Source organism: Podarcis erhardii (assembly GCF_964252035.2).
Source record: "Podarcis erhardii genome assembly, chromosome: 16".
Lineage (NCBI taxonomy): Eukaryota > Metazoa > Chordata > Lepidosauria > Squamata > Lacertidae > Podarcis > Podarcis erhardii.
In genome coordinates, this window is record NC_138514.1 from 30,422,160 (window position 1) to 30,444,590 (window position 22,431).

The window sequence follows — 22,431 nt, forward strand, 5'->3', positions numbered from 1 at the left end:
CATGTCCCGTTGCATGGTTTTCTTCCATTATTTAGAGACTGCGGCCGAAGAAAATTCAGCTGTTTTTAATAAAGTCTGATTTGCTCATTGAGCAATGCCTGGCGCTGCCAGCCAGGCTCCCAATTACCAGGGTTTTCCGTAATACAAGGCCTCCGATCCTGCTGAGGCCTGGTGAAAGGGGGTGCGGATGGGGGCTGAGGTCAATGCAGACTTTCCTGATCTGTAATGAATGTTTACCCAAAACGACAAGCGTAAAATGGAATCTTTGTACGGGCTGCCAACCCCCTTCTCATCGCTACACCTCCCCATTTTTACAGAGCTAATTTGAGCAAAACCAATACGGAGCTTTCCCTCAACATGTCTTCACCAATTTCAGCAGCCAGGATAAGTCACGAGCCTCTGGTAAGGTGACAGGTGGAAGGCCACGCTCCAAGTTTGCCCTCTGGGAAAGGAACTTGGAAGCCTACACAAGCAAAACCTTTGTTAAAAGAACTTTAATAAATGGGCAAAGAAATAGCCTGTCTCCAGCGTCCAATACCCATATAATCTGGTAAAAGGAACCAACTCTGCAGTTCTTACCCCCAGTCAAGTCCTGTTTGATGCTGTGATGCTCTTAAGTTGCTCCTAAATTTTGCAGTTTGGGGCTGCAGTTGAGAATTCTGATGACAGCAGGAGTGGAAATCGCCCATGTTCACTTATTGGTACCAGAAATCAATCCTGCAAATACAGCTGGCTTTCCCGGTAGTTGTTGCTTTTGGTTTGCAAAGAAAAAATAAGATCATGTCTCCTCGCCCGCCATTTGCATTCTTTTTCCTCTGTGTTTTTTTTTTTTAAATATTTTTTATTAAGGATTTTCTTGTTTTACAGAAGTGTAGTGCCTCGTTGTTTTTTTTTCTTCTTCTTCTTCTTCTTCTTCTTCCATGTAACGTTTTTACAAATCCGTTTCATTTGTTGAGGCATTAGGGGGAGAAGAAAACAGAAAGAAAAAAGAAAGGGGGGTGGGGAGAGGGAGGATGGATGGGGGTGGGGTCGGGTGGCGGTGTTTCTATTATGTTTAATGTATGTAGAGTTTGGTGTCAGCGTTGCTTGTGTTGTTCACTTGTGTTCCTTTGGTGGTGAGAGAGGTTGGGGTTGGCTTATGGTGTGATTGTTTGCTTGTGATTGGCTGTGGTGATCTTTGTTTTCGTGTGTGAGTGAGGTGGGTGGGTGTTTTGGATCAGGTTAGCCATATTGATTTGTATGCTGTTGGTGGATCATTGTCGTTGTCCTGTTGGACTGTGTATGTGATAAAGGGGAGCCATACCGGGGTGAAGGCGTCTTCTTCTGTTTGTCCCCGTGTCAGTTTCAGTTTATTAGTTAATTTTTCTAGTAGGGCTGTTTCCCATACTATTTGGTACCATTGGTCCATGCTTACTCCTGACAGGTCTCTCCAGTGTCTGGTTATGATGTTTCTGGTTGCTGAGAGCAGGTGGGTTATAAGTTCTTTGTGGTGTAAATGGGCATTGTTGTCTTGGAAGATGTTTAGTAGGGCCAATTCTGGGGTGATGTCTATTACTTGCTTAGTTATTTTACATATTTCTTGTATGGCTGTTGTCCAGAATAGTTGAATTTTGGGACACTCCCACCACATGTGGAGGTATGTGCCTGAGGAGGTGCACCCTCTCCAGCATTTTGGTGAGGTTCCTGGGTGTATTAGCGCTAGTTTCCTTGGTGTTAGGTACCACCTGTAGGTGAGTTTCAGTGTGAGTTCTTTTCTTTTTGTTGATATGGATTTAAAGGGGGGTTTAGACCACATTCTGGTCCATTGAGTGGGGTTAATCTCATAGCCTATGTCATTCTCCCATTGTTTTTTGATTGTGTCTAGGGGATTTGCGGGATTTTGGAGTAGTATTTTGTATATTGCGGATACCGTCCCTTTACCGTTTCCCTTTGTTGTTAGGAGGAGGTTTTCGAAGGTTGTCAGGGGCCTAGTTGCTGCTGATTTTACTGTTGGGTTGTTTAAGAAGGCATGTAGTTGGTGTTGTGTTAACCAGGTCATTTGGGTGTCTTCTAGTTTGTCTTGTATTTCTTGTGTTGACAAGGGTTTGTTATTTTTATAAAAGTCTATTAGGCGATATAAGCCATTGGTTCGCCAGGTTTTTGTCTGGAGGTTTTGTGCTGCATGGTAGAATAATGGGTGGTACGCCAGGGGGATTAGTGGGGATGGGGTTGGGGATAGTTTGCCTATTTGTGTTTTCCATGCTTTGAGCATGGTCTTTTTCCTCTGCGTTGAAATGACTGGGATGGAATAACACAAGGACAATGTGGTTTTTGTACATAACAGCATAAGTTATGTAATTTTGCTGCAGCAGACCGTGCAATGAATAATGTGGTTTTTGTTGGGAGGTGAAGTGCAGTGGAATGGAAGCAGTGCTGCATGCAACAAAAATGAGCGGAATGAAAAATGGTGCCTTCTAACAGATCCCCTCTATTGGAGCAAATAGATTTATATTAAATTATAAGTTGTTTTATCATTACCTTGAAGAAGGAAAGCTTTTTTTAAAAAAATGTTTGAAAGATTGGAGTCTATGCTTCACATTCCTATTCAAGAATCAGACAAATATCTGGCATTTGAGAGACACCAGGCATGTAACATCCAGGTGATAGTGGAACACTCTGTGTGTCAGGGAGTTCCACTGGAAAATGCTTTGTCCCTTTTCTTGTGGGGATGGAGGGAGAAAGTTTCTTCACAGGGGATTCTAACAGGAAGGCATAACTCTCTAATTATTGTGATCTCTCCCCCTCCCTTTCCTTTAATATTACAATTTTTATTTCTGGAAAGGTGGTTCTTGATGGCACTATGTACTGGTTGTTGCCCTCTGTGATTGGCATGGCATCCAGGGAAGTGGGATGCTGGAAGATTCAGGGCAGGCAATATAAAGTCCTTCTTCCCACAGTACATCACCTATGGGAAATCAGTCCCACAAGAGGTAGTAATGGCCGCCGACTTGAATGGCTGTAGAAAAGGATTAGCAAAGTCATGGTTATCCATGTCTGCTAGCCAAGATCACAATGTTCTACCTCCACTGTTTGAGGCAGTGGTGCTTCTGAATGACGATTGCTGGAAACTGCAGGAGGGAAGAGTGCTCTTCTGTTTGGGTCCTGCTTCTGGGCAGCGTTCAAAATTAGTCATTAGGTGAATTTTTGCACCTGGCTGTTGGCCACATGCGACCAAGAGAAGATTCCTGGTCACCAGGATGGTGCCTAACATCTCCACCATCTGGAGGTGCATGGTGGGGGATTCATGGATCTTGTCTGTTTTCACACACTAACATGCTTTAGAATTCTATCCATGATGTTTTATCTGCACAATCAGGACGAATTTCAGAAACCCAAAAGTTTTATTGAAAAATACCACTGACCCCCAAATGGCAACCCTCTTTTGGCGACTTAAACCCTGATTTAAGGAGCCATTTGGCGCCTAGCTTATATATCCAAGTTTCTAACACTGCTTCTGGGCTTCCCACTGGGAAATCTAGCTGACCACTGTGATAACACTGTGATAATTTCCCTCTGAGAAATCTAGCTGACCACTGTGATAACAAGATGCTAAAACTAGATGGGACACTGGCCTGATCCATCAGATATTTCTTGCATTCTCTTTCCCCTCCAACTACCTTTCTCTGCAGCATCCCCATCTTCTATCTCTTAGACCCCTATTCTTTTCTTTCTCTGCAATCCTAAACACACCTGCATGGGAATGAAGCTCAAATAAATTGGACACACAGTCAGATTTATTTCTGAATAAACTCACATTGGCAAAAGCAAACAAACAGATAAACAGGGAAATCCAGGAATCCTGACACTTTCCTTTTTAGCTGCATGCTTTCTATTGTGGGTCTAAGAGTAGGTGTTTTTTTTGGTGGTGATGGTGGGGGAATTAAATCAGGGAAATTGCACTGAGGGAGGAACTGGTTGCCAGGCCCCTCGCAGCTCCAACACTTTGATTAAATTCAGATCTGGCCACAGCATCCTCAAAACTTCCAGAGAGCTGATTGTGGTCATCTCCTTTCTTTTGTATCTAAGTGACCTGGACAGACCAAACTGCACTAACCCCCTTTGGTGAAGACAGTGTTACAGGGCAAATCTGGCCATTTTGGTTTCTCTCTGTTACTCGTTTTCTCAGTTCAATTTTGCAAATTTCCACATCATTTCGAGAATTACCGTATTTTTAGCCCTATAAGTTGCACTTTTTCCTCTCCAAAAATGAAGGGGAAATGTGTGTGCGTCTTATGGGGCGAATGCAGGCTCCTTGGCTTCAGCGATAGCAACGCGAAGCCTCCGAAGCCTGCACTCCAGAGGCTTTGCGTTGCTTCTGCTGAAGCCAGGAGAGTCTCTCTTTGAGGCTGGTGGTGGGGGAAAGCAGCGCTTCCCCCATCGCCAGCCCCAGAGGATGGGGGGCAGCGGGAAGGTGCGCGACGCCTTCCCACTACTCTCCAACCTGGCTTGGAGGCTGGCGGTGGGGAAAAGAAGGCTTTTCCCCAAGGAGGGAGAAGGGACTGACTGGCGGAGTACGTCCCTTCTGGCTCCTGTGGGCTTTTGTGGGAGATGGGGGAATTCCCCCACCTCCCGCAAAAGCAGGCAAAAGCCGTGTGCTCTTTAAAGGGGCTGCATGGCTTTGCTGGCTTTTCTAGGAGGTGGGGGAATTCCCCCACCTCCTAGAAAAGCCCGTAGGAGCCGCGCAGCCTTTAAAGAGTGTGCCGCTCTTGGGGGCTTTTCCCCAAGGAGGGAGAAGGGACTGACTGGCCGTTTAAGTCCCTTCTCCCTTCTGGTCGAAAAGCCTGCAGGAGTCGTGCGCGGCTCCTGCAGGCTTTTGCGGGAGGTGGGGGAATTCCGCCACCTCCCGCAAAAGCAGGAAGAAGGTCTTGCTCCCAGAACTGCGGGGGGGGGATCATTTTTTTTTTCTTGATCCCCCCCCCGAAAACTAGGTGCGTCCTATGGGCCGGTGCGTCCTATAGGTTGAAAAATACGGTACTTTATTTAGAGAAGTCCTACTGAAAACCCATCAGCATTTTAGTGCAGATTTTGCTTAATATGTTCATTTTTGCAAGCAGTTTTCCCTAACATAACATGCATTTTGTATGTTATTTTCACAAATACAGGCATTCTTATCCACAGTTTATTCTAAGTTTGCACATTTTGTACACATAGCTTGGTTTGAGAATTGCCTTGCAAAGCTCAGAGAAGTGTGAATTTTGCATTTCAGTGAACGTGTTGTTTTCAGGAAGTGCACATGAGGGAGCTTTGCCTTTAAATCCAAACCAAATCAATTTTCTCCTCATCCCTACAACAGATCTCTTTCCAATCAGCTTTACAGTCCTTCATTTCCCTCCTCTTTCCTTCCACTTCTCTTTCACACCCAAATTGGACTGTTTGTGAGTGTTCTATTTCTACCAACTTCATTTTTCTTGGGGGAGAGAACATAACCTCAGCGCCACTAGTTGAATGCAGGTAGTGGAAGACTGGATTCAAGATGTGCTGGAAACCCTGGCTTCAGTTTATGATTTCTTTCGTCACGTAATTTGGCATGGTGTAACCTTAACCCTCTTTTGTGTCATCTCTTCCTGTTTCCAGATACTGATATAGGAGCTGGCATACTAACGGAAAATGAGGACCAAGATGCCAGGGCGTTGGCAGTCCCCAAAATATCGGGATTAGAACGGAGTCAAGAGAAGAGCCAGGAGGGCGGGAGAGATCCGCTGCTTGACTCTGTCACAGCTAAAGAGCTTTCTCCTCAGGTTTCTCAGGCTTGGACCCTGCCTCATTTGGAACCTGCTTCAGAGGCACATTCTCCTAGTCCTGCTGCCATCCAGCCAAAGGAGCCTCATCACCCATTGCAACCTGAAGCCCCCCAGAGACTGCAGGCCTTGGGAGAGGTTCAGCACTCCACAGGCCCCCCGACTCCAACACAGCGCCTGCCAAGGCCGCCCTCTCCCGGGCAGCCTGCCCGTCAAAACCTGCCATCTGCCCAGCTCCGCCCTCCCTCCCGCAGCCTCGCCCAGCAGTTGTCGGCATATAACAGCAGCAGCTTAAGCCTCAACAGTCTGAGGTGAGTCCTCTTGGGGTGCATTTTCCTAGCATCTGCTGTTGTTGAAGGTGCTACCTAGAGCAGCAGAGAGCGGTCTATTAGGGCAAATGGGGCACTGTCCCACCAACCCAAGGGAGCCTCATGACTGCAAGGAGATTTGAACCTGAATCTCCCAGGTCCTAGTCCAACACACTAACCACTGCACCACTCTGGCTTCCTAGAGCCCTTCTGTTCAGGGGCAGTTCCTATAAATTAAGTAGGTAAATTAATATGGGGAAAATGAAATGTCACTTCGACATATTCTCCTTGAAGGTTGCATTTGTTTTATTCTGGGTTTTTAAAAATGTTTCAGTGAGCTTTGAGATTTCTTCTTTAAACTATAAAGTGGTATGGAAATGAAAGCAACAACAACAAATTTAATTGGAGATGGGTGTGCCTAGACATTCCATTGTGGTGACTGCATCCTAGGTTTAAGGTGCCATTTGGCGATTAGCTTATACACCTGAGCTTCTAACACTGAATTGACACCCATTACCATTGATCTGGAGTACTGTGTCCAGATTTGTGTGGTTTGCTTTAAGAAGAGTATAGACAAAATGAAATAGATTCAGTCAGGAATACTGAAGGAGCTGGGCCTTATTAGAGAGGAGAAGGTTGAGGGTGTGGAGCACTGTTCAGGGACTGAACACACAGAGAGAGCAAAGCCTTGTTCTCTGCTGCTGGTCTAGAGGAGAGGATGAGATCTAATGGGTTCAAGTTACAGGAGAGTAGATTTGGGAGGAATTGATTGACAGCAAGAGTAGTCTGACATGGAGCCAGCTACTGGGGTGAGGCATGAGGGGAGCACTGCCACACTGGAGGACTTCAAGAAGAGCCTGGGCAGCTCTCTGTTGGAAGAGGCCCACACACATCAGCTTGGGCTCCATGTCAGAAGAAACACTGGATATAAATGTGTGAATGAAGAAAGCCTAGCTCAGGCCCAGAAACCTTCCTTTCTACCTGTGATCCTGGAAATAGTCTGTGAGTCAGAGTGGACTATGGAAAGTTAGATAGGCTGCTGGCCTGGTAGAAGGAAAATCTGCATCTTTTCCAGACTCCTCCATCCTGGTGCAGCTGACCAGATAATAGAGCCATGTTGCATCATCATTCCTGGAGAAAAAGATCAGGCCATCTATTGCTTTGGGGCAGGTGGGACAAGGAAGAGGAAGATTTGGTTGCGCTTCATGGTACCATGTTGGGTTAGATGGTTCTCTGTTTTCTTCTTGCTTGGTGATTCTCGCACCTTCCGGGAGCTCTGTTTCCTAACATTTCCTCCCCACCTCTTTTTTTATTTCCACCAACAGCAGCAGCAGAAGCAGCACTCCTGCCAAGACTCAACCCCCTCCACATATAGGCCACCACCCCTCAGCATCCCCTTTCCCCCTTTCTTTGCCAAACCACAGCCCGCTCAATACCTTTACCCCCACCCTCCAACCTCCTGCACACGCCCATCACCCCAATATGTTTGCCCCTCCCACGGCATTGCCCCCTCCTCCTCCTCTGACGTCAGGGACATTGCAAGTTCCAGGTCATCCTGCTGGAAGTGCTTACTCAGGTAAGAATGTGCATATACTTAGATACTTTATGCAATGGGGCTACATAGCTCAGCTGGTAAAGAATGAGACTCTTCAATCTCAGTGTTGTGAGTTTGAGCCCCGTGTTGGGCAAAATATTCCTTCATTGCAGGGTTTGGTCTAGATGGCATTTGTGGTGTCTTCCAACTCTGCAGTTCTACGGTTCTATACATACATACATAAAAGGTAAAGGTAAAGGGACCCCTGACCATTAGGTCCAGTCGTGGCCGACTCTGGGGTTGTGGCACTCATCTCGCTTTATTGGCCGAGGGAGCTGGTGTACAGCTTCCGGGTCATGTGGCCAGCATGACTAAGCCGCTTCTGGCGAACAAGAGCAGTGCACGGAAACGCCGTTTACCTTTCTGCCAGAGCGGTACCTATTTATCTACTTGCACTTTGACGTGCTTTCGAACTGCTAGGTTGGCAGGAGCTGGAACCGAGCAATGGGAGCTCACCCTATTGTGGGGATTCGAACCGCTGACCTTCTGATCAGCAAGTCCTAGGTTCTGTGGTTTAACCCACAGCGCCACCTGTGTCCCACACATACATACATACACAGAAATACACACAGGGACAGTGCATTCTGGGAGAGAGGGACGGAGAGGGGGATGGAAGGGAATTAGAGAGATGAGGGGGGGGGCTGAGTAAGAGGGGAAGGAAGGAGGAACCCATCTCAGCAATGGAAGCTGATTCATGAATGGATGAATGGAGTTCCATCACCAAATTACGAGTCTCCCCACAGCCTGCTGCCACCTGCCCGCTTCCTTACTGGGTCATGCTGGCCAAACAACCCAGTGTACGGTCCTGGCTGTCTGCATCCTCCTCCTAAGTCTCAGTCTTGTCCTTGGAGAACTCAGCAGAGAGGAAGAAGATGGAGAGAAACCTGGAATTAGTTGGTTCTGCCTGCCATTGGCTTCGACTACAGTTACTGATGATCCTACCAGTCCAGATGGGCACCAGCCCACCACTGCTTATTCTGGCCGGGAGATCTTAGGGTTCTACAGGGGCAAAAAACCAAGAATCGATCTGACAAGCCAGAAGTCTGTCCACATTCACAATACGTATCTTTCTTAAATTTGGGTTTGGACATATTTTATGCAAGCAGGTTGTACCAAATTCCAGTAGGAGAATTTAAAACAGAAAAGCAAGCTATTCTGTTCTTCCTTTAGCATGGGGTTTCCCATACTTGGGTCTCAGGCTGTTTGGGGACTACAGTTCCCATCAACCATGGCCACTGGTCCTGCTAGCTAGGGATGGTGGGAGTTGTAGTCCAAAAACAGCTGGAGATGCAAGTTTGGGAAACACAACTCTGGCACAAGGCTGAGGAATCTGTGGCCCTCCAGATGTTGCTGTCCAACAAACTTCATGATCATTGGCCATGCCGGTGGCTGCTGTTTCATGTGGGAGTCTATCAGCACATAGAGGGCCATAGGTTCCCCATCATCATGCTGGCACTAATGGAGGAACAGAGATGAAGGGAAACATCCATCTATTAACAAAGATCAATTGCGCATTGTGGAAGTGTGATTCCCCCCCCCCCCCAAAAAAAAAGGAAAAAGGAAAGACGGAGTGGTATATAAACGAGAAGGATAAAACCTCATGTTGCCATTGTCTTGGTTTTCAGAGCAAGATCTTCTCCGCCAGGAGCTGAACACCCGATTTCTGGCTTCGCAGAGTGCCGACCGCGGCGCCTCGCTGGGCCCACCGCCTTACCTGAGGACGGAGTTCCACCAGCATCAGCATCAGCACCAGCACACCCACCAACATACGCACCAGCACACTTTCACACCTTTCCCCCACGCAATCCCGCCCACCGCCATCATGCCAACGCCAGCACCTCCCATGGTGCGTACCCCAGGCAGAAATGTGAGGATAAGTAGAGCACAACTCTCTTTGGATCTTTTTCTTTCCTTTTGCAAAATGGTGATAAAATTGTGACGATGGGGGAAGATGTCCGCGTGAAAGAAGAGATTCTGGGAGGAAGGAAGCATGCTCCTCCCACCTTGCAACTCGGGGAATTCGGAAAGTGAGAAACATTCGATATTTCTAGAGGCTCCCATGCATGTGGCCCCCTTGTTTGCAAAAAATGTGGTGCAGATTGAAAGTGAGGGCATAAAGCTAAACTTGAACCCTCCTTTCTAACGTAATTGCTTTCTATGTTTTGTCATGGAAGGCAGTACAGTACTAACAATGTGGCACAGTGCGAGCGACATCAGCCCAGAGGGTTGATGGCCAGCTGGTTGACTGACATCCGAGTCTTACTTCAAACTGGCAGTGGGGCAGTGTCCTCCACTAAACTCAAAGGCAACAGAAACACTTAGGGGGTGCAAGGCAGGCTGCCCCCCTCCCCCACCGCATTTACTGGTTGGTGCCTACTAATAGAATTTATTAGAGCTCTGAAGATGTTTCAGAACACAGGTCCCTTCATTCTGGACCAATCTTAAACTCTTGAGGAAGGGCCGTGCAGCAGAGGTAGAACATAATAAACTTCACAGGTTCAATCCCTGGCATCTTCCATTTCCCTACTCCTTTGGCATCTTCCCACCAGGCTAAGCTCCACGCCATGTTGGAGACAGCATGCTCTAGCTACAGTGAAAAAGTAAGCAGTGAACTTGCAGAACAGGAAGCTTTCAGTTAAAAGCACAGTAACTCTGCCATGTCTTGATTATTTCACGCTGCTGTTCCACACTGGACATTGCGATTACATTTTACTGCCAAAATAAAAGGTCGGAAATCAGGCTTAGGGGAGGATGAGAAATCAGGCTTAGGGGAGGATGAGAAGAAAAGATTGATATACAGCCATTTGGTAATGGCATGTGCATTCTTCCTAAAGGGTGAGTGAGGAAACGATGATATTTCACAGGGTGGAAGGACTAGCCTGGAATGAACCTCAGCCTGCTGGTATCACTGCTTTGTTTGCCTAAATAAAGAGGTGAAAAAGAGGTGTATGGGCCTCAGGAACCCATGGCCTTTCCCCCTCAGATAGCAAGCTCAAGTGGTGAGTGTTGGAGGACATGGAGTCCAAATGGACTCACTGAGAAACATGAAGGAGCTGTCAGTATGCTCAGGGAACTGCAGAGTTTGGGAACACACACACACACACACACACACACACACACACAAAAGGATGCAGGCAAATGAGTGACAGATTGGAAAGAAAAACATTAAATGGGAAAATGGAACAGGGTGGGGAGAGAGCCCAGGGAAAATGTCCTCCTTGCAGAGAATGGCTGGCTAGAACACTGGTCAGGAGCAGTCCTGTTATGTAGGGAATATATTGTAGTATTACGTTGTTGGTTCCAATCATTCTACTTAATTTGCACCTGGAATTTTTGTTATCTAAATTGCTCCTGATCTCTTCCTGCTCTCACTGCTGTCCATACTTTCATCCTTGAACACCTGCCATTTTTAGGTATATCCTCCCCTTTCCCCACATCTCCATCGATTGCCAGTTTTTTCACCAGTTCCCAACCATTGACTGAATCAAAGAAATGTATGCCCCATTAGAAAGACAACATAATGAGTTTGTGTTTTGATCCTTTTTGCAGTTTGACAAATACCCTACAAAAGTTGACCCTTTCTACCGACACAGTGTGAGTTCTTCTTACTGCCTTAAAATGTATTAATTGCTTCTTTTCCCATTGGTGGGCTGAGATCACCACTCAGATCAGTGGCAGAACATCCCATTTTCTGTTTCTCTCCTTCTCCCTTTCTGTCCATCACTCTAAAAAGTCCATCATCGATATTGTCATTTGCTTTAGCTTTTCGTCTTCTGAAAGATGTGATATCTCTTAAAAAGAAAAAGCAAACTCTGAAGCTATGCCTAAATCTAACTCTTTAATCAAGAACTGGAGACTACAAAGGTGCCCAGATTCTCTCTGTTATTGCTGTCTTCTCTGCTCATTTCAATGCCACAAGCAGATTTTTGTGACCATTTCTCTAGCTTCCAATGTGGTAATGAAGATATATGAAGTCCTGGGTTGATGAGGGATTTGTTTGCATTTGAATGAGAAACTACCTAATTCACACTTCTTCAACTTATATGCAAACCAAAACACAGGCTTACCTTTGAAATTCGCAATTCTCTGAATTTTGCAATGCAGCTTTCCAACAAAGCAACATGTACAAGAATACATATAATATGGAGAAAGTATTATAAAAAGGTCTGTATTATTGAAAATAGCATACAAAATGCATTTTACTGGGGTAAGTTGCATGTAAAAATGTCAAAACTGCATGCAAAAAAAAATGTTTCTTAGGAGAAAAACACACTAAAATATTGGTTTTAAATAGCATTTTTGGCAATTTAAAAAAATGCAAAGTGCTATGAAAGATTTGTTAAATTTATATGGCCTCCCATTAGAAAAAATTATCTGGGCGGCATGCAAAACTTCATAAAGAAAAATACGAAATGCAATAATGAAAACTAACGAAATAAAGTTAACAACAGCAAAATCTTCCTTCTAACAAAGACGACATAAAAATATTTGCAGCTTACCTTAACACCGCACTGAAACAGCAAAGACCTAGGGTTGGTTTTCTGTAGGAACGTCCTTGCCCTGATATGAAGGTAAAAAGGTAAAGGATCCCTGGACGGTGAAGTCCAGTCAAAGGTGACTATGGGGTTGCAGTGCTCATCTTGCTTCCAGGCTGAGGGAGCAGGCATTTGTCCACAGACAGCTTTCTGGGTCATGCAGCCAGCATGACTAAACCGCTTCTGGCACAGCAGACCACTGTGACGGACACTAGAGCACATGGAAACGCTGTTTACCTTCCCACCACAGTGGTGACTATTTATCTACTTGCACTGACATGCTTTCGAACTGCTAGGTTGGCAGGAGCTGGGACAGAGCAACAGGAGCTCACCCTGTTGTGGGGATTCGAACCGCCACCCTTTAGACCACAACACCACCAAGCCCCAAATGAATTGATTCACTCAGCCCTTATGTTCTCCCTCCACTCAGAGGACTAGGGCACCTCCAGGCACATGCAAGATCCCTCTGCAGGCCTGAAGAGGCACAGATATCTATCTTGGGGCCTTTGTGCCAAAGGAATCTTAAGGAATTGACAGCACCCTGAAAGCCAAGCTTTATGGTTGATCCAAATGGTTATACACCCTCCCTTTCTCCAATAGGTGAGAAATCACAGAATCCAAATGAGTGTTAGGTCATTTGTGTTTCTCTTTCATTGCCTCAGATGTATCTAACCTGATGGCTTGTTCCATTTCAATGGTTAAGAGAGGTTAAAAGCTACAAGATTAAAGCACTTGAAACTTTTAACTGGCATATTATTAAAAATGCATTAACCAGTGGATTTCACTTAATGGGCCAGATCAAAAGGTATTATGGTCTAAATTTGTAGGCAAAGTAGAATTGCTCCTTTTTCTTCCTTTCTTAAAACATTTGTTGGCGGCTTTACCTTCGGTTTGGAATGTGCTTTCTTAACACAAGATGCTGAAAGTGTGATTCGGGAACCGTATGGCATCTGTATTTTTAACTATGGTTATTATGTTATTTCATTAAAAAAATGCTACTCCCCCCTTTTGCTGCATAATTTAAATTTATTAAATTTGCAGCCCTTCCTTCCTCCCAAAGGAGCTCAGGGTGGCAAATGTCAAAATATTAAAACAATATTAAAAAACCATATTGAGAACAATTAAAAACATTTTTTTAAAAAAGTTAGGAACAATCTACAAAAATGAGACCATTTAAAAATGTGGTTGGTTAATAATAATAACATTATTATTATTATTATTATTATTATTATTATTATTATTATTATTACCCCACCCATCTGGTTGGGTTTCCCCAGCCACTCTGGGCGGCTCCCAACAGAATTAAAAGCACATCAAAGATTTAAAACTTTCCTAAACAAGGCTACCTTCAGATGTCTTCTAAAAGTCAGATAGTTGTTTATTTCCTTGACATCTGATGGGAGGGCATTCCCTGTAACCTCACTTCTTGCACTGAGGGAACCACCAAAAGGCCCTTGGAGCTGGACCTGTCCGGGCTGAATGCTGGGGGTGGAGATGCTCTTTCAAGAATTACTAATGTACCCTGAAATGTGGCTTAAAATACTTTAATAAATAAGTAAAAGTAAAAGTAAACCTCAAATAAAAGGTCGTCTACCGGGAAAACTAAAAACCTGCTAAACCATTAAAGTCTTTGTCAGCCAGTGGAAGGCAATTGTAGTGGTGGGACCAAGCTTCACAGGGCAAGAAATCTGGCCACATCTGGAGGGCCACAGTTTCTCCATTCCTGCTTCAGAGAGAGAGAGAGGTGATGAGGATTTTTAAAGGATTAATCCAGCTACTGACAGGTAAAGCAGTTCTGCAGGTAACAACTCAACTAATTGCTATCAGGAGTTCTACTCAGGCAGGCTGCAGAGGGACAGATCTTGCTATCCTTGATCCACCAGATCACAGGCTGAAGCCTTTTTACTAGAATGCCAAGGAGAGGCAATTCAGACTCAGAAACTGAGACTTGAACTGGCCGCCAGCCCACAAGAGACAGTCCCTTAAATGGCAGGTGGATACATGTTCCCACGAGGAGACATTCCAGTTTTTGGGAGAAGACTCCTCAGGAGTCAAGGTCTCCTCACAAATAAAGTCCTCTTCATGATGACGCCTCTCTTTTGATGACAGAAGATGGAGTTCAGCTGCGCCCTGGGTGTGTTTCTGGCAGCTCCAGTTCAAGAGCCTCAGCACCAGGCTGGAAAAGCTGTTGGGATGTATTTGTATGTCCCTTGCATCAAACTTTCTGCATCAAATGGGCTGCCATTCAACTTTTCTCTTGTCTAAGCCCTCACTTGAACCCCAGTTTGCCTGGGATGGGATCATGGACTGGCTTTGGCTGTTGGTGCTTCCTGAACCTACAGAAGCTGTGTTACTTAAAAGTTGTCCTGCAACTTGAGGCCCAGCTAAGATGGGACATTGATAGCTCTCTACTTTTGTTGACAACATGGGAATCCAAGCCTTCAAGCAGCAGTGGCAGTTCCAAGACACTCTGAAAGGTCTCCATCCTTTCCCACCATCTATATGTTAACAACCAGCATACAATGAAATTTCTAACTTCCCTTCGCTTTTGTGAACTGGCATGTTAATACAGAACAGTATGGATGCTAGAGTCTTTAACATGCTCATTTTCAGTATTAAAAAGTGATTGCAACCCAAGACGCTTGCCTGCCTAATGGGTTCTTGAGAGCTCCGCTATTCAATATCATCTAATCTTGGAAACGTTTTCTGCACCATTGGAAGTTCACATTGAAGCGAAATAGAATTAAAAGACGGCAATGATCTATGAAAGGAGTGGGGAGAGGAACTGGGCCAGGTGGTTCAGTGAAAGCCTTAAAATTGTTGCATTTTCTTAATGATGTTAATTGCAAAAAAGAGAGAGAGAGAGAGAGATGCTTCAGTGTGCTTAGGTGCACCTCATGGAACAATACAATGAAACTGACTATTGTGCTTTTTTAGATCTTTGGCTCAGGCAGGCATCATGAGTCAGTGGAATGCATTTGCAAGGGAATTGCACTGCGATTTTGTAGAAAAAGGCCTCATCTGTTGGCCAAAGGCTTTTCCCAAGCCAAACTGCTGTAGGGCAATTCAGGAAAATTGACGAAGGGGCACAAGGGCTCTGGGATACTGCCTTCTCACAGCTGGGTAAGCTCATGACTGCAGCTTTGCACAGGTATGGGGAGGGGGAATAAGTAAATGGAAAATGAGTTTGCTCTGCTCTCCATTTATTTATCCCACCCCACCCCCATGCAAAGCTGCAATTGGGTAAGTAAAATAAGCATAAGATGCAAACTACCTGTGTGTATGTGATTCTCAGTGGTTGAACACATAACTTGCATGCAGAAGGTCCCAGGCTGAATCTCTAGCATCTCCAGACAGAATTGGGAAAGACTTCAGGGCGAGACCCTGGAGCTCGATAGAGCCAAGGGTTTGACCAGAAAAGGGCAAACAAAATGATCAAGGGGATGGAGCAACTGCCCTCTGAGGAAAGGTTACAACATTAGGGTCATCTGAATTTACAGAAAGTACTAAGAGGAGTAAGAGGAGACATGATAGAAGCTTATAAAATTATGCTCTCTCAGAACCCTAGAACTCACGGAATAAAGTTGGAAGACTCAAACCAGATAACAAATTACTTCTTCACACAGTTGAGCTGTGGAATCTGCTCCCACAAGAGTTGGGGGTGGCCCCCAACTTTGATGGTTTTGAAAGAGGATTAGACCAATTCATGGAGGACCATGCTATCTGTGGCTATGTTCTACCTCCACTGTTGAAGGCTGAATTCCAGTTGCTGGAAACCACAGATGGGGAAAGTGCTGTTGCACTCAGGTCATTCTTGCTTATCCCAGAGACATTTTATTGGCCACTGTGAGAACTGGCCTGATCCAGCAGGCTCTTCTTACAGTCTCATGACTCAATATTAAGGCAGCTTCCTTTGTTCCTGTTGTTTAACTGCTACAACTAATGCAATTGACAATGAGATCACGTTTCTCCTCCAGTTCCTTCCCATTGCATCCTCTCTTTTTTCTGTAATGCAGTATTATAATACAGTATAATAATAACCCTCATTATAAAAATCCATTCTGAGACAGCTCTCTACCCCTTACGCTTTCAAATAATCTGTTCTTTCCACACAAATCTGTTCATCTTGTCGTCTAACATTTTGTGAATGTCCATTATATCCCTTATTCATTGCTGTTGTCAGATGCCTTTGTCTTTTCCCTAGGCTTATCACCACCTCCTTTACCAAGTACCCAACATCAGTGGTCCAGCATTGATTTTTATGCAGTTGGATCACTGACTGATTAACAGCAGCAATCATGTGAACTGCATAATTCATAAACTGCCTCCGTGTCTCTTTTGCTTTCTTCTGAGCTGAAATTGCATGATGTGCAATTAGAAAATGTGTGTGGGGTCCTTTGCTGATGTTATCCTCCCTTTGTCACAGTTATTCCACTCGTACCCTCCTGCTGTATCAGGGATCCCTCCAATGATTCCTCCAACTGGTCCTTTTGGCTCACTACAAGGGGCGTTTCAACCCAAGGTAAATTGTAAATATGTTTTGTGTGTGTTGTGTAGACTCTTTCCTATTATGGACATGTGTCTTGTAGCTTTGTGGTTTCTTGCAGTTCCAGGTGAGGAGCAGTGCTTTTATTTGTCTTGGGCCTGCATGGGGAACCTGCAACCCTCTAGATCAGCCTTTCTCAACCTGTGGGTCCCCAGATGTTGTTGAACTACAACTCCCATCACCCCTAGCTAGCAAGGCCAGAGCTCAGGGATGATGGGAGTTATAGTTCAACAACATCTGGGGACCCACAGATTGAGAACCGCTGCTCTAGATGCTGCAGGACTTCAACTCTCATCATCCTTCACTGTTGGCTATGCAGGCTGAGGCTTCTGGGAGCTGTAGTCCAGCTGTAGCCTGGAGGTCCAAATGTTCCCCATCTTTGGTTTTGGAGATGGCTCTGCTGGGAGAGATGAATGAGTCTACAGGAAGGCATTTCCTCCCTAGGTCAACGTGGGGCACAAAATCCCAGAGTTTCCTTTGAGCTTGATTGGGACTCAAACTCTCTTGGGGATGATGGGCAAATCAGTTGAAAAGAGATCTGCATAAACCTTCATCATGTGTTCCCTTGATTCACTCTCATTTACTGAGGCAGCAGGGGAGGCAGGGGTGGGGTGGCTTTCCAGTAGGCTTCCAGGTGCTGGTTCTTGCTTTTAAAGCCCTATATCAGAGGTGTGGTGTAGTACCTCGGGTCCTTACTGGACTGCGGTCACCATAATCCCTAGCCATTAGCTATGTTGACTGGGGATGATGGGACTTGGTTTCCAAGAACGTCTGGATGATCACAGGTTCTCCACTGATTGGCAAAGTCTCAATAAACATACCTTGGAAAGTCTACACTTCTTGGTGATGTTGGCCCAGTTAGAAAAACTATTGGGCTGTTTTGCCATTACATTTTCAATGTGATTGCTGATTGACTAGCTTTGCACAGAAGAACCAAAATCTGGTAGAGTGGGGCATACTTTGGGCTGAAGCAGCGGCCTAGAATTAGCAGTAAACAAAAGTAGGCAGTAAAACTTCCCTGGGGGCATTTTAGGAGCCCCGAAAAAGCATCTTTTCATCTGAAAATGTTCACTTATGAACATTTGGTGCAATCTTCCATTCTTTCATTTTATATCTTGCCTTTCTTTTATCATGGAACTCAAGGTATTTAGGGATGTTCTAAACTGTTTGTTTCTGCTCTTTTATACCAGGTATTGTATTTCTTAGCTCAGGGGTAGACTGATGTCAGTCTTATGCATTCTGCTTAAAGAACTGTAATCCTCATTGTTCACCGGTGTATTTTAAATTTAATCTTTTGAGGCTAGATGTTGAGCTGTGTTTGTCCAATCTGAAAACTATCCCCGCTCCACCACTCAAGCTTCTTAAATATGTAGATTGTAGTTCATTAGCAAAGGTCCTCATATGTATGATAATTAGGCTATTAAGAATCCATTTGAGCTTAACCATCTACTAGTATGTGGCTGCGTGCATGGTTGTTGTTTTTTTAAATGTTGTGTGGGGCTCTTCGCAAGTCAGGTTTTTTACATTCTCATGACTACATTATAAATCTCTATTCTGGAAAGACGGTTTTGGTGATTCTTACTTTGTGAATGGAGACACCTGCCTCTACTGATGTCAAAATCAACAGTTTGCGATTGATGGCTTATGTGTTCCATCTGCTTCAATCCCTTATCCACATCCACATCCACAGTCAGATTGCCAAGACCTTCAGCCATTTTCTGGAAGAGGACAGTTGGCATCTTGTTGGCCACTGTGATAACAGGATGCCAGGCTAGATGGGTCTTTGGTCTGATCCAGCAGGGCTCATGGTCTTATGTTCCCCTTTCATTGGCTTTCTATATGCCCCAATGTTCTGCTGTTTCCCAACACTTGAAATTATTTCAGTACCCACAACTACAGCCAGCTGTCTGGATACGAGCTGCTTCCCCTTCTTTCTGACCCCCTTTATTGGTGCAAACCCAAATTGTTCACTGTTCAGCTGCTGTCCCTCACACTGTCCCTCTCTAGCTTGGTTTTTTAATCCCAGCAATAATCCATTTGACTCCCCTTTCCCAACCCCCATCTCCAGCTTGGCATTCCCTCCCTTCTCACCTGCTTCTCACTTGCACTATCAGTGAGCCTGTATTTTTCTGAAGAAGTGTGTATCTGAAGAAGTGTGCATGCACACGAAAGCTCATACCAAGAACTGACTTAGTTGGTCTTTAAGGTGCTACTGGAAGGAATTTGTTTTGTTTTGACTATGGCAGACCAACACGGCTACCTATCTGTACCTGTATTTTTTATTATGCTCCTTGCTTCTGTGTGAATGGAAGGCCATCAGCTCTGGTTGGAATCCACTTCCCATCCTGCTGGATGGCTATAGGGTTGCCATACGTCCGGGAAATTTGTATGGGATACCCTGAACACAGCATCCGCAAGCAGTGTCAGAGCGGAATTTGGTGAAATGTCCGTGAAAATCCATACGTATGGCAGCCCATGTTGGCTGTTTCATTTTTTGCCAATTTTCCTCAGAAATAGCTAAGAAATGTTCAATTTCTTTGCAATTTTGCAAAAGAAAGCTCCATAACTTTGGCCAAAAAACCGAAGCATGGGAGGTACTGTGGTAGGTAATGCTAGAAGTTGTGGTCCAGGAGATGCTGTCAGAAGCTACACTCAGAGTGCTTCCAGGGGACTCCTAGTGGTTCAAGGGTATATTTACTTTTGGACCTGGAAAATAAATAAGCAAGGCGCAGTGTGAATAGTTTTGAGGTGTGTGTGTGTGTGTGTGTGTGTGTGTTAAAGTGGGTACTCTGCAGCATGCATTATCACCTCGATAGAGGGAGGAGGCTTGTCTCCAACAACAACTGTGAGCCCTTTGCAGAAGCAACACCTGAGAATTGAAAACCTGTGAACACAACATAGTTTGTTTGTCGGGTTAGAAAAGAAGAAACTGATAGAAGACATGTGTGCATCTTACTAGCTTGCTTTGTGCAACAGCGAGAGAGTGATGGGTTTTTCACCAGTTAAGGCTATTCAATGGCATCTTGTAACACACAAAAAGAACAGATTTGAATACTCACAAATATAATAGGAAAACATGGTGAAACTTAGAGAGCCAAGATCTCATTTTCTAAAGCTAAACAGATCTGTGACTCATTTTAAGAGGTCTTTAACCTAAGACAGTCTTTAACCTAGGACAGAAATTATGACTCTGTGTGCACCAAGGCAAGGCACTCTGGAAATGACATTTCAGAGTATATGAAACTGTAGTCCAAAGGTTTGGAGCCTTGACCCTCCAGATATTTCAGGACTCCAACTCCCATCATTCCTGACCATTGTCCATACTGGCAGAGGCTGATGGGAGTTGTAGTCCCTAAATCTGGAGGGCAACAGGTTTCCATCTCTGCTGTAACTAAGTGAATAGATGGGAAAATAATCTTCAGTTCCTTTCTTTTTTTATGGAGACCCTCACTTACTGCCTAACTAATTCTTTTGAGGTTTTCTAAAAGTTTAAAAGTTTGCACATAAATTTACACTGTCGTTGTTTCTGTGTATGTGACATTTGTAGACTTCGAATCCTATTGATGTTGCAGCGAGACCTGGAGCTGTTCCACACACCCTATTGCAGAAAGATCCCAGGGTAAGTTCTAAAATGTTACAGCCCCTCCAAACCATTCAACCATTGAATGATGAATGAAGCTGAGGTGGTTATCTTAACTCTGCCCTTTATTGCTATTTGATCTGAGCTTAAATTGAGAAAGTGTGGAATTTGGAAAACATAAAGCACAGGATCTAACTTTCATGGTCCTTAAGTGGGCTGGCTGTGATTGGGAGTGCACAGGATGTGACAGATAACCTGAGGGTGCCAGAGATCATAATACTGTAGTATCATGACCACAGATAGCTCCAAGCAGACAGGGTGTTGTGATTACATCTAGAGCTCAGCCGAGGTGTTTCATTGCTCTTGGACCAGTCTTCACCTCCAAGACTGCACCCACATCCAGAATAGAAGAAAGGATTAAAGGTGTAGACTTCTGACCTAGAGGCTCTTACTTCTCAACCTTCTGCATTTCTTTCAAATGTTTGCAGGCTTTGAACAGCATAATGTTCTGTCTTATGGGTTTCTGCCTCCAGGGGTTTCTGCTTTAGAGAAAGGGTCAAGGTTGACACACTTCAGCTCAGGTTCAGTGTTGAGGTCTGGGTTTAGATTCAGTACTTCCACAGATGACACTTTTTGTCCTCCAGATGTCTTCAAGTCAGGGTCAGGATGATGATGTTAGCCATCTGCGATGTGGATCACCTGTCCATGTATGGTCTTGGGAAGACTCCTTGACACCTCTAATTAAATGATGTTTTCAGGTAGCAGGGTTAGAAAAGGCCTCTTCTTGTGACCCAAGAGGAGCCTTCCCATTCAGCATGGGTTTGAATGGATTTGAGGGGGTGGGAAGGGAGTCAAAAAGTATTTTTGTATGAATCCTTTTTATCCACATTTGTTCCAGTGTGAAAATCTGCACCACAGAGCAACCAGTCTATACCAGTCTGTATCATTTGACTTGCTTTTTTATAATTGGGTGACTCGGAGCTGGTTTTAAAAGAGGAGGGGTATGTGCAGTCCAGCATTAACCAAAGTGGAGTCCTCCAGGTGTTGCTGAGTGAAGGCTCCTATAATGTTCAAAGGTGATGGAAGTTGAGGTCCAACAAAATTGTGGTTCACTCAAACTCCTATCAGACCCCTCATAATGTTCAGAAATGATGGAAGTTATGGTCCAACAAAATGGGGGGGGGAGGGTTGCTCCTCCTGTTGTAATAGTTACTGAATTTTTTTCTGTTAGCAATTGTGTATGGACAAGTAAGCCTCTTCCAAAATACTGCCTTCCTCTGTATCTTCAAAAGGTCCACCAAAAGTTCACTTTAAAAGATTACTGCACTGTTTCCTATTTTACAGTGCTAAATTGAGTGAATTAGCAGGCAAACTCCAGGTCAAAATGCCTTTTGGGGGCCATGTTTGGGAGGTTGTCAATACTTGGAAGCATAAATCCTGCAGAGCAGAGCGGGGGAATCTGTGTCCTTCCAGATCTTGTTGGACTCCTAACTCCCATCACTACCAGCCAGCATGGCCTAATGGTCATGGATCAGCAGTTCTCAACCTGTGGGTCCCCAGATGTTGTTGGACTACAACTCCCATCATTCCTAGCTAGCAAGGCCAGAGCTCAGGGATGATGGGAGTTGTAGTCCAACAACATCAGGGGACCTACAGGTTGAGAACCACTAGTCATGGATGGTGGGAGTTGTTGTTTACAACAGGGAGCAGCAGAGATGGAAAGGAGTGAACGTGGCAGGAATTTACCCTTAAGATCAGGTGGGGGGGGACCTGCAGCCCTCCAGATGTTGCAGAACTACAACTCCCATCAACCCCAATAACCAGGGATGATGGGAGCGGCAATTCTGCAACATCAGGAGAGTAAAAAACCTCCCCACACCTGGTCAAGATGAAGCAACATGCCTGCTAAGACTTTGAAAGAGACTACAAATGAAATGAAAATGCTAATATTTTAATTTCCACTCTCCCAAGTGAAGCAGTGCAAATTAGATGAGCAACTATTTGAGTGGCAAGGTTTCCTTTATTGACTTTCCCTCTTTCTTTCTCTTTGCAGTTGACAGATCCCTTCAGACCTATGCTGAGGGTAAGAAG

At 44.8% G+C, this 22,431-nt stretch overlaps 1 protein-coding gene across 10 annotated transcripts in view; it reads left to right on the top strand.

Moving 5' to 3' along the window:
* AUTS2 (activator of transcription and developmental regulator AUTS2) overlaps window positions 1-22,431 on the top strand; it is a 690,192-nt gene that overhangs the window by 653,043 nt on the left and 14,718 nt on the right. For 6 of the 10 annotated variants that reach the window (XM_081843448.1, XM_081843455.1, XM_081843450.1 and 3 more), the window contains 7 exons: window positions 5,614-6,088; window positions 7,411-7,661; window positions 9,305-9,546; window positions 11,229-11,273; window positions 16,641-16,736; window positions 20,308-20,379; window positions 22,394-22,423. In XM_081843448.1, the coding sequence (XP_081699574.1) occupies window positions 5,614-6,088; window positions 7,411-7,661; window positions 9,305-9,546; window positions 11,229-11,273; window positions 16,641-16,736; window positions 20,308-20,379; window positions 22,394-22,423 (1,211 nt within the window). The remainder of the gene's footprint in view (window positions 1-5,613; window positions 6,089-7,410; window positions 7,662-9,304; window positions 9,547-11,228; window positions 11,274-16,640; window positions 16,737-20,307; window positions 20,380-22,393; window positions 22,424-22,431) is intronic. The other 4 variants (XM_081843451.1, XM_081843452.1, XM_081843453.1 and 1 more) reach the window with 3 other exon arrangements.